This window comes from Oncorhynchus gorbuscha, linkage group LG13, assembly GCF_021184085.1.
Source record: "Oncorhynchus gorbuscha isolate QuinsamMale2020 ecotype Even-year linkage group LG13, OgorEven_v1.0, whole genome shotgun sequence".
Classification (NCBI taxonomy): Eukaryota; Metazoa; Chordata; class Actinopteri; order Salmoniformes; family Salmonidae; genus Oncorhynchus; species Oncorhynchus gorbuscha.
Window position 1 is genome coordinate 8,792,911 of NC_060185.1, and position 13,190 is coordinate 8,806,100.

General features: G+C 44.8%; 1 protein-coding gene across 1 annotated transcript in view; it reads right to left on the reverse strand.

Annotated features, from left to right (window-relative positions):
- Positions 1-1,156: 1,156 nt before the first annotated feature.
- LOC123992480 (SR-related and CTD-associated factor 4-like) overlaps positions 1,157-13,190 on the reverse strand; it is a 48,506-nt gene continuing 36,472 nt past the window's right edge. Inside the window, exons 13-14 of the mRNA XM_046293646.1 lie at positions 1,559-1,721; positions 1,157-1,308 (exon numbers count right to left, since the gene is read on the reverse strand). Of these exons, the coding sequence (XP_046149602.1) occupies positions 1,166-1,308; positions 1,559-1,721 (306 nt within the window). The 3' untranslated portion in view covers positions 1,157-1,165. The remainder of the gene's footprint in view (positions 1,309-1,558; positions 1,722-13,190) is intronic.

Here is a 13,190-nt window from a genome sequence, read left to right on the forward strand (position 1 = left end):
CAAAACATTCACTCAAAATATACAAAACAAGATATTGGCCATCAGCACATACAATATATATACCAAGCAGTATTCTTCTCTCTGTGGTTTTCTGTCAGAATATACCAGCTCAAAAATAGGACAAAGTTATTCACATGAACTGACTGCAAAATTAGACTTCCGTCGGTTTAAACTGTGATATTCTCATCGAGTTGGTTTCCCAGACACAGATTAAACCTAGTCCTGGACTAAAGAAGTCCTTCTAACAGAAGATCCTCCTTTGAACATGCGTTTTATTCACGGACAAGGTCTATTCTGTTTCTGGGTAACCGGACCATAATGTTTCTTTGTGTTAGTCTTCATGTCTTTGGAACGGTAGAGAAATTAATCAGGGACAGGCTGTACATTTCAATGTTTGTGTCTCCAAGTGGTTCTCTTGAGGCCAGATAATCTGGATTGTGTACGGTTTGTGTCCCCGACTCAAAATGTGCCCAGTCTCCAAGTGGTTCTCTTGAGGCCAGATAATCTGGATTGTGTACAGTTACACGCACTGTAGAAAAAAAACTCAACTCTTGTGTTTTTATTGGACGAGTTCAGGTCGTTCATTCCTGTTCCAAATGGGTTTCTCCCGACAGGACCCTGGATGTTGATCCCCATCTCTTCAGCTCCCCCCCCTGTCATCACCGTTCAAATCTATCCTGTCGATTCATGAAGCGGTCTCTTCCCTCAGGCCCACCTCTGGACCAACCCCCTCCTCTTCCTCCTCTCGGAAACCCTCTCACCTGCTCCCCAAACCTCCCCCAATCCCTGTCATGTCCCCCGAACCCTGGCCTCTCGCCCCTGAAGTGTCTCCCGCCCTCCCAGTTGCCACCTTCTTCCCCGGGGGGTCCGGGCTGGAAGGGATGTCTGGGGGGTCCAGGCTGGAAGGGATGTCTGGGGGGTCCGTGAGGAAAGTCCTCCATGGACTGGTGGCCCATGGGCATCCTGAACCCACCTGGAGGGCCCCCCCTTGGGGGGAACATGGGGTTGGGGCCCCTGGAGCCCATCATCATTGGGGGCATGTTGGGGGGAGGGAGGTGAGGGGCAAAAGGGGGCTGGAGTTGAGGGGGTGGTAGTCCTGAACGAGGCTGCATGGTCATCATGGCCATCCTGGGACCCAGTAACACTGCTGAACCTGGAGGACTCATCACGGCCCCTGGCCCTGGAGCTCCCAGCTGGCTGTCTGGAGCGTCTGAGGGGCCAGGAGGCCACCACTCCCTCCAGCCTTGTCTTTAGACCCCGAGTCATCTCTGGTGCTCCTTGGTCCTCCCACCACTGGTGGAGGGAAACCTGCAGACAGAGCAGAGACATAAAACATATGGGTTAGAAAAGTTCAGATCAAACAAATGGACTAACAACATATATTCGTCTGCTAAATGGCATATTTTATATTATAAAAAGGTTTGTTTGGACCTCTTGTATATTTCATAACAAATATGTTTTAATTCTACAATGACAATCCGAGGGGGGGGGGACACAATGTTTGTTTGTGATCCTCTGGTTATTTGATTCAGTTCCATACTGTTGCACCAAGTGTTACCTGGAGGCATCTGTGTGGGGTTGAAGTCTGCGAGCAGGAAGGAAGGGGGACCACTGGGGGTGAGAGAGGGGGTTGGGGGGCCAGGGGGACCACTGGGGGTGAGAGAGGGGGTTGGGGGGCCAGGGGGACCACCCACAGACCCTATTGGCTGGACTGGAGGCACCTGGAGACACACGGAAACACAAGAATATCCCCTGTTAAGACGAGATCAACTTTCTCAGTTTCAACTGTTCTGAGGGCAAAGGAGGGGGGGACTTCAATATTAGGAAGGTGTTCTTAATGTTTTGTTCACTCGGTGCATGTGGAGTGCATAACAAACATTATAAATGTTACACAGTACACCCCAACATGTTGCACAACGCACATAATTAATCAAGGCTTGAACACCTGAACCATCATTGTCAATGAACACAGGGCCAAGGAATGCTCTTAAAATGACCCAATGAACACAGGGCCAAGGAATGCTCTTAAAATGACCCAATGAACACAGGGCCAAGGAATGCTCTTAAAATGACCCAATGAACACAGGGCCAAGGAATGCTCTTAAAATGACCCAATGAACACAGGGCCAAGGAATGCTCTTAAAATGACCCAATGAACACAGGGCCAAGGAATGCTCTTAAAATGACCCAATGAACACAGGGCCAAGGAATGCTCTTAAAATGACCCAATGAACACAGGGCCAAGGAATGCTCTTAAAATGACCCAATGAACACAGGGCCAAGGAATGCTCTAATTCATACTCTTATATAAGGGGCTTCCACGATATTGTGATTTACCGCAGTACTTGAACACAACATTTTCAAGCTTCTTTTATTCCTATATGAAAGCCAGCTTTGCTGTTATACTTAAAAGAACATCATGCTTGATTGGGGGCGGCTGGTAGCCACGTGGTTAGGTTAAAGGTTACTGAGCTGACAAGGTAAAAATCTGTCGTTCTGCCCCTGAACAAAGCAAGTTAACCCACTGTTCCCCGGTAGGCCGTCATTGTCAATACGAATGTGTTAACTGACTTGTCTCGTTAAATAAATGGTTACATTGAGCTGTTTTGTAATGTGGTGCCTGCATTTCCTCATACTTTTATTTTAGCATTATAAACTAGGTGGTTCGAGCCCTGAATGCTGATTGGCTGACAGTCGTGGTATATCAGACCACGGGCATGACAAAACATTTACTGCTCTAATTACATTGGTAACCAGTTTATAATAGCAATAAATCGCCTCTGGGGTTTGTATATTGGCGTTTTGCCTAAGAACATCCTTAGCCGTGGTATATTGGCAATATACCAAACCCCCTCGTGCCTTATTGCTTAAATATACACGGAGTGTACATCCCTTCCAGCCTGGACCCCCCAGACATCCCTTCCAGCCCATTAGGAGCACCTTCTTAATATTGGGTTGCAGCTCAATAACTTTGCCCTCAGAACAGCCTCATTTCGTCGGGGTCATGGACTCTACAAGGTATTGAAAGCGTTCCACAGGGATGCTGGCCCATGTTGACTCCACAAGGTGTTGAAAGCGTTCCACAGGGATGCTGGCCCATGTTGACACTACAAGGTATTGAAGGCGTTCCACAGGGATGCTGGCCCATGTTGACTCCACAAGGTATTGAAAGCGTTCCACAGGGATGCTGGCCCATGTTGACTCTACAAGGTGTTGAAAGCGTTCCACAGGGATGCTGTCCCATGTTGACTCTACAAGGTGTTGAAAGCGTTCCACAGGGATGCTGTCCCATGTTGACTCCACAAGGTGTTGAAAGCGTTCCACAGGGATGCTGGCCCATGTTGACTCCACAAGGTGTTGAAAGCGTTCCACAGGGATGCTGGCCCATGTTGACTCCACAAGGTGTTGAAAGCATTCCACAGGGATGCTGGCCCATGTTGACTCTACAAGGTGTTGAAAGCGTTCCACAGGGATGCTGGCATGTTGACTCTACAAGTTATTGAAAGCGTTCCACAGGGCTGCTGGCCCATGTTGACTCCAATGCTTCCCACAGTTGTGTCAAGTTGTCTGGATGTTCTTTGGGTGGTGGAACCTTCTTGATGCACACAGGAAACTGTTGAGCGTGAAAAACCCAGCAGCGTTGCAGTTCTTGACACACTCAAACCGGTGCGCCTGGCACCTACTACCATACCCCCCCGTTCAAAGGAACTTCAATATTTTGACTTGCCCATTCATCCTCTGAATGGTACACAGACACAATCCATGTCTCAATTGTCTCAAGGCTTAAAAATCCTTCTTTAACCAGGTCTCCTCCCCTTCATCTACACTGATTGGAGTGTATTTAACAGGTGACATCAAGAAGGGATCGTAGCTTTCACCTGGATTCACCTGGTCAGTCTATGTCCTGGAAAGAGCAGGTGTTCCTAATATTTTGTACACTGAGTGTGTATTTCATAGCATGTTGTTTTCCGTCTGTTGGTGCTCAACACAACAGGTGTGTTTTGGCCCAGTCACTCATATTTTGAGGTCTATAGAGCCCGTCTCCATTCCTGATTGACATTGACATAAACTCAAGAATATTACAGATTATGACGGTGCCACGTTGAAAGTCACTGAGCTCTTCCGTAAGGACATTCTACTGCTAATGTTTGTCTATGGAGATTGCATGGCTGTGTGCTTGATTTTATACACCTGTTAGCCACGGCTGTGGCTGAAATAACCTAATCCACTCATTTGAAGGGGTGTCCACATACTTTGGACACAGCTACTCATTCAAAGGTTTTTCTTTATTTTTTACTATTTTCTACATTGTAGAATAATAGCAAAGACATAACTATAGTAACCAAAAGAATGTTACAAAAATTTTAATATATTTTATATAATGAGATTCTTCAAACTAGCCACCCTTTGTCTTGATGACAGATTTGCACACTCTTGGCATTCTCTCAACCAGTTTCACCTGGAATGCTTTCCCAACAGTCTTGGAGTTCTCACATATGCTGAGCACTACTAGCAGTGTTTGTGCTGAAACTGACATCTGGCTGCATACGTAGCCAGTTTGACTATATCATACCGGAGTAGCTCGATGAGCAATGTCCATTGCCTGTATTATAAGTTAGCAGCGTGGCAGTTTCCCAATGTGTGGTGTTGACGATGAACTTTACTTAGCTAGCTATGCTTATTAGAAGAATGTAGCTAGCTAGGATATATTGTCAACATTGATTTGTGGTGGATGATCTATAAAGCTATGGTGCAGGCTCGTTGGCTTGTAACTATTACGGACTAGTTGGCTAGCTAACTGACTATAATAGCAGCCAAGGACATTTGCTCGCTTATTTGTTTGTGCTCTGATTTAGTTCACACAGATGACATCAGCCGTATGAAAAACCTTCCATAGCAAAAATATACCAAGCTAGCTAGCTTCCTTTGCTTGTAGCTTGCTTCTCATCCGACTGGTGTTAGCTATCTAGCTACAACTGCTAGCCTGCTACTAGCTAGTTTCTGATTAGGCGCAGGCAAACAAGTGCTGGTTCTGTTTTTAAACAACTCTTAAGGTTCAGCTGAAAAGATGTTAGCATTGTCAGAAATGCTACAAAAAGGTAGCACATCGTTTGTTCTTAAATAGAGAGAAATGAGGATGTGAGATAAGTTGATACATCTTATAAAATCTGTTGCACCTACAAACTTGGTCAGAACTACATTTTAAGTCCAATGGTCACTTTATGGACGCTATAGTTTAGTTTTAATCTGACGTCTAGAATTCGAGCTAGGTAAACTCTGAAAACTCAATTGCTAACGACCCTGTTAAAAAAATCTGGCATGCGTTTCTCGGTAACTGCTGGACGGCTCACGATGAGAAGCGGGGGGGGGGGGGGTGATGTACCTCCCAGGTTGATTTGCGAATTTTCATCGACATTGGTGTCATATTGGCTTACATATGATAATAGGAAGATTTATATTTAACATTGAGCTTCAACCTTATACATACTATAATATCATCAATGATACTATTTCGGCCTGTGTAGCATTTGCAAGGTCATCAACCGCTATTGTTTCAATTCAACTCGGGGTTAAACAAAAAAAATAGCCAATACCTAGGGATTCAAACTCTGGTTGATTAAAAATTGAATCTACCAGATAAAAATTCATATTTTAGATTTACGTCTGCATCTAAACCAACATTTTAGTTAAAGAATAAGACTAAATCAATTAAAGTGCATTTTAAAGTTTGATTTGGTCACATTCTACAACTTCAATTTTTTTTGGTTAATATATAATAATAATAAATTATGCCATTTAGCAGACGCTTTTATCCAAAGCGACTTACAGTCATGTGTGCATACATTCTACGTATGGGTGGTCCCGGGAATCGAACCCACTACCCTGGCGTTACAAGCGCCATGCTAGTTGAGATGGAGATGTGAATGTATAATTTCTGTTGGATTCACAAGACACACTGGATTGTGAATTGTGTTTGTTTGTCAACGCAACCAAATATTAAACATTTGAAGATGTGGCTTACATTCTGTAGCTCAGTTGGTAGAGCATGGCGCTTGTAACGCCAGGGTAGTGGGTTCGATCCCCGGGACCACCCATACGTAGAATGTATGCACACATGACTGTAAGTCGCTTTGGATAAAAGCGTCTGCTAAATGGCATATATTATTTATATATTTTCTACTTGCATAATTCCATCTGTGCTACTGACTTAGTCTGGATTTAATTACAGTTTATCTACAAATGTAATAATTGATATGTTGGATTCACGTCCTCCATATGTTGGATTCATCTCCTCCCCCCAAAAAATCTAAGTTAAAGAATAGGAATAAATCAAATCATACTTTAAAGCTGCAGTTTGTAACCTTTTGGGTGACCCGGGCCAAATTCAGCTATAGATCTGTCAATTTCATTTAAAGCTAGTCTAAGAAGTGGTAGATATGTTCTATATATATATATATATATATATATATATATATATCTATATATATATCTATATGCTCTATTTCTATGTTTCCCGGTCTTGCGTTTCGTTTTTGCGTCTTTTACTTTCGTTTTTTGTACACCAGCTTTAAAAACAGCTAAAAATACAATATTTTGGGGGGTTAAGGAAAGTTTATTTCACAGCGGTTTAGATGGTACAATAAATCTCTACACTGTACTTGCTTGTTTTTGTCCTATAAACTGAAATCAGGCAAACTTTTCTAATATTAGCAAACTGGAAATGGCAGAGAGCGATTTCTGCATTGTTCACCTTTTTAAAAGCACTTTAAATAAAGATTTGATTTAGTCCAATTCTTTATCTTTGATTTTTTTTGGTTGAGATGGAGATGTGAATTCAACATAATAAATTATTAATTCATAAAGTTAGTGGCACCGAAGACACTTGTCCTTTTAAAATGTTAATATTCGGTTGCTTTGTCAACCAAACAACCAAATATAGTAGATAACTTTAGGCTAAGGTTCTAACAAACTAATGGAACCGTATTTATTCAACCTTTACAAAAAAAAAAAAAAAACTCCATGACGACTGAGGTTATTGTAACTATAAATGTGTCCTTATGCAATAATAGAAAACGTGCATGTTTCAAGATAGCGTGCAAAGGTCGCAGGTCGGTGGAGATCTTCACAATTGCTGTAATAATCTGTAATAATCGGTGTAGAATATTGAACAGCGTTGATCACGTCACACCATGTACTTTAATGTCATCTCATTCTCAACTGCAATCCAGGTCATTGGGTTGTGCTATAAGATGAAGCACAGTGGTAACGCATTGAGTTGATTTATTAAATACAAAATATCTGACATTGTGTTCCCATTTTTAACTTCGTTGTGCTTTTAAAATGGCTGTGCAGTGATAACACATTTACATGACAATGACACAAATCTGACATTGTTTTTCCAGTTGGGAATTCGGTTGTGCTTTTACACTGAACAAAAAATATAAATGCAACAAAGATTCAAAGATTGTACTGAGTTACAGTTCATATGAGGAAGTCACTCTATTGAAATAGATTCATTAGACCCTAATATATGGAATTCACATGACTGGGAATACAGATATGCATCTGTTGGTCACAGATACCTTAAAGAAGTAGGGGCGTGGATCAGAAAACCAGTCAGTATCTGGTGTCACCACCATTTACCTCATTCAGCACGACCACATCTCCTTCACATAGAGTTGATCAGGCTGTTGATTGTGGCCTGTGCAATGTTTCCCCAGTCTTCTTTAATGGCTGTGTGAAGTTGCCAGATCTCGGGGAGGGGGGGAGGGGGGGAGGGGGGGGGGGAGGGGGGGGGACTGGAACATGCTGTTGTAACGTTCTGAGCCCTCTCCTGTACTTCCTGTTCACCCACGACTGCGTGGCCACGCACGCCTCCAACTCAATCATCAGGTTTGCGGACGACACAACAGTGGTAGGCTTGATTACCAACAACGACGAGACGGCCTACAGGGAGGAGGTGAGGGCCCTCGGAGTGTGGTGTCAGGAAAATAACCTCACACTCAACGTCAACAAAACTAAGGAGATGATTGTGGACTTCAGGAAACAGCAGAGGGAACACCCCCCTATCCACATCGATGGAACAGTAGTGGAGAGGGTAGCTCGTTTTAAGTTCCTCGGCATACACATCACAGACAAACTGAATTGGTCCACTCACACTGACAGCGTCGTGAAGAAGGCGCAGCAGCGCCTCTTCAACCTCAGGAGGCTGAAGAAATTCGGCTTGTCACCAAAAGCACTCACAAACTTCTACAGATGCACAATCGAGAGCATCCTGGCGGGCTGTATCACCGCCTGGTACGGCAACTGCTCCGCCCTCATCCGTAAGGCTCTCCAGAGGGTAGTGAGGTCTGCACAACACATCACCGGGGGCAAACTACCTGCCCTCCAGGACACCTACACCACCCGATGTTACAGGAAGGCCATAAAGATCATCAAGGACATCAACCACCCGAACCACTGCCTGTTCACCCCGCTATCATCCAGAAGGCGAGGTCAGTACAGGTGCATCAAAGCTGGGACCGAGAGACTGAAAAACAGCTTCTATCTCAAGGCCATCAGACTGTTAAAACAGCCACCACTAACATTGAGTGGCTGCTGCCAACACACTGTCATTGACACTGACCCAACTCCAGCCACTTTAATAATGGGAATTGATGGGAAATGATGTAAATATATCACTAGCCACTTTAAACAATGCTACCTTATATAATGTTACTTACCCTACATTATTCATCTCATATGCATACGTATATACTGTACTCTACATCATCGACTGCATCCTTATGTAATACATGCATCACTAGCCACTTTAACTATGCCACTTTGTTTACTTTGTCTACATACTCATCTCGTATGTACATTACATTACATTACATTTAAGTCATATACTGTACTCGATACCATCTACTGTATGCTGCTCTGTACCATCACTCATTCATATATCCTTATGTACATATTCTTTATCCCCTTACACTTAGTTTTGGAATTGTTAGTTAGATTACTTGTTGGTTATCACTGCATTGTCGGAACTAGAAGCACAAGCATTTCGCTACACTCGCATTAACATCTGCTAACCATGTGTATGTGACAAATAAAATTTGATTTGATTTAACAGTATAACTTTAGTCTGTCTCCTCGCCCCCCTACCCGGGCTCGACCGAGGGACCCTCTGCACACAGACAAGTCACCCACGAAGCATCGTTACCCATCGCTCCACAAAAGATCGCGGCCCCTGCAGAGCAAGGGGAACCACTTCTTCAAGGTCTCAGAGCGAGTGACGTCATCGATTGGAAACGCTAATAGCGCGCACCATCGTCTAACTAGCTAGCCATTTCACATCGGTTACACTGTCATACATATCGATCCATGGGCGACATGCCTGGTGAGTATTTTGCTCATAGAATAACTGGGACATTATCAGCTTCCAGGAATTGTGTAAAGATCCTTGCCACATGAGGCTGTATATTATCATGCTGAAACATGAGGTGATGGTGGCGGATGAATGGCACGACAATGGGCCTCGGGATCTCGTCACAGTATCTCTGTGTACTCAAATCGCTAATCGATATAAATGCAATTTGTATTCATTGTCCATATAGCTTATGCCTGCCCATACCATAACCCCACCATGGGGCACTCTGTTCACAACATTGACATCAGCAAACCTCTCGCCCACACGTCGCCATACACCTGGTCTGCCATCTGGCCGGTACAGTTGAAACTGTGATTCATCCGTGAAGAGCACACTTCTCCAGCGTGCCAGCGGCCATTAAAGGTGAGTATTTGCCCACTGAAGTCGGTTACGACGCCGAACTGCAGTCAGGTCAAGACCCTGATGAGGACGACGAGCAAGGTTCACAGACGGTTTCTGACAGTTGGCGCAGAAATTCTTTGGCTTGTGCAAATACAGTTTCAACAGCTGTCCAGGTGGCTGGTCTCAGACAATCCCGCAGGTGAAGAAGACGAATGTGGAAGTCCTGGGCTGGCGTGGTTACACTGCCAAATTCACTAAAATGACATTGGAGGCAATTTACGGTAGAGAAATGAACATTAAATTATCTGGCAACAGCTCTTGTGGACATTCCTGCAGTCAGCATGCCAAATGCATGCTCCCTCAATACCTGAGACATTGCGTTGCGTGACACAACTGCACACTTTAGAGTTGCCTTTTGTCCCCCAGCACAAGGTGCACCTGTGTAATGGTGTTTAATCAGCGTCTTGATATGCCACACCTGTCAGGTGGATGGATTATCTTGGTAAAGGAGAAATGCTCTCTAACAGGGATGTAAACAAATTTGTGCACAAAATTTGAGAGAAATAAAGCATTTTGTGCATATGGAAAATGTCTAGTAAACTTTTATTTCAGTACATGAAAAATGGGACCAACACATTAACAAGTTGTGTTTATATTATTGTTCAGTATAAGTAGTTGAAAGCACAGTAATCTCTGTTATCCCAGAAGTAATTTGGTCACCTGCTTGATTAACTGCAGTCTACACACAGACAGTGGTGTACTTACCATAAGGCAGAAGAGGCAAATTGCCTCAGGACTCACATCATCAAGGGGTCTTGTGAACAGGGAATAATCCCCCCCCCCCCCCCCCCCCCAAAATATACAACAGTGCACTGTTGGGAAGCTGGAATTATTTTTGGATGAACGTACGAAGGTAACCTACTTTTTGAAGTTGATTTGTTTGACAATCCGATGAAAATGTCATGACTGGTTGTGGTCATGGCACATTAAAAAGGTCATTGATTTTTTAACAGTTAAATTACATGTCTTTACTATAGACACCCATTGGTGGGAAAAATGTGGGTGCAGAAGCTGCCCGAGCGAGATTCAAAAGCATAGTAATAAGACATTGGCATTTGAACAAACTTCTGGCTGTCTTTTTAGAAAGGGCGAATAAAAAAAAGGTTGAATCTCATTGATCAAAGTCTCAACCAAATATTACTCACATTTCCACATTTAATTTTTTTTCTCTTTTTACCTTTTTTTAAACATTTTATTTAACGAGGCAAGTCAGTTTAGAACAAGTTCTTATTTTCAAAGACAGCCTGGGAATAGTGGGTTAACTGCCTGTTTCATGGGGCAGAACAACCTTGTCAGCTCGGGGGTTTGAACTTACAACCTTCCGGTTACTAGTCCAACGCTCTAACCACTAGGCTACCCTGCCGCCTCTACACTCTAACCACTAGGCTACCCTGCCGCCCCTACACTCTAACCACTAGGCTACCCTGCCGCCCCTACACTCTAACCACTAGGCTACCCTGCCGCCCCTACACTCTAACCACTAGGCTACCCTGCCGCCCCTACACTCTAACCACTAGGCTACCCTGCCGCCTCTACACTCTAACCAGTAGGCCACCCTGCCGCCCCAGGGTAGCCTAAATGACGTGGTGTGCCCAGTGGGATGACACTGTGGGGACTGAACTGGCATTTGGAGGGTTGTTGGTGTCATATCCTTGACACACTCTCCTACTGCTGTGCCCTTTGGCAAGGCTCTTAAGCCCCAAAATAGCTCCTGGGACACTGCAATGTGGCTGACAAATATGTGTGTTTGTGTGATGTCTGGGGGGGGGGGGGGGGGGGGGTGAGAGAAGAGCAGAATACCACTTTCTGGTGTCACATATGGACAAAAATAGTTGTATTGTTTACAGCACCCATGTTATGGCATCACATACTAATACCAGGGAGTCAGTGGAGGCTGGTGGGAGGAGCTGTAGGAGGACAGGCTCATTGTAATGGCTAGAATGGGATAAACAGTATCAAAACACACGGAAACCACGTTTGACTCCGTTCTATTAATTCCAGCCATTACATTGAGCCCGTCCTCCTCCTACCAGCCTCCATTACAATGAGCCCGTCCTCCTCCTACCAGCCTCCATTACAATGAGCCCGTCCTCCTCCTAACAGCCTCCATTACAATGAGCCCGTCCTCCTCCTACCAACTCCATTACAATGAGCCCGTCCTCCTCCTACCAGCCTCCATTACAATGAGCCCGACCTCCTCCTACCAACTCCATTACAATGAGCCCGTTCTTCCCATACCAACTCCATTACAATGAGCCCGTCCTCCTCCTACCAGCCTCCATTACAATGAGCCCGACCTCCTCCTACCAGCCTCCATTACAATGAGCCCGTCCTCCTCCTACCAGCCTCCATTACAATGAGCCCGTCCTCCTCCTACCAGCCTCCATTACAATGAGCCCGTCCTCCTCCTACCAACTCCATTACAATGAGCCCGTCCTCCTCCTACCAGCCTCCATTACAATGAGCCCATCCTCCTCCTACCAGCCTCCATTACAATGAGCCCATCCTCCTCCTACCAGCCTCCATTAATGAGCCCATTCTCCTCCTACCAGCCTCCATTAAAATGAGCCCGTCCTCCTCCTACCAACTCCATTTCAATGAGCCCGTCCTCCTCCTACCAGCCTCCATTACAATGAGCCCATCCTCCTCCTACCAGCCTCCATTAAAATGAGCCCGTCCTCCTCCTACCAACTCCATTTCAATGAGCCCGTCCTCCTCCTACCAGCCTCCATTACAATGAGCCCGTCCTCCTCCTACCAACTCCATTACAATGAGCCCGTCCTCCTCCTACCAACTCACATTACAATGAGCCCGTCCTCCTCCTACCAACTCCATTACAATGAGCCCATCCTCCTCCTACCAGCCTCCATTACAATGAGCCCGTCCTCCTCCTACCAACTCACATTACAATGAGCCCGTCCTCCTCCTACCAGCCTCCATTACAATGAGGCCGTCCTCCTCCTACCAACTCACATTACAATGAGCCCGTCCTCCTCCTTACCAGCCTCCACTGCAGTGAACAGGGAAGTAAACCCAGCTGCTACTGACGTCAGAACTCAAATCCTCAGTGCTTTAGGTGCCAGCTGTAGACGGGCCGTAGATAATATCCTGACCATAAGTCACTCTTTACAGGTGAGTATGCAGTCAATAGTCATCACCTGATTTAACATTGAAACAACAGACTCCAGTATGATTTCAATTTACATTCAAATGAGTTTAAAGAATCAGTGGAAAATATACTTTTTTTTATTATTGCCATGCTATCGCTACTGACAAAAACACACTCCTCTTCTAGTTGGGGTCGTGAGCATGTCTAGTATTTAAGGACTTGATTCAGAGAGTCAAATGAGCTACAGTTACCCAGTGTGTCAGT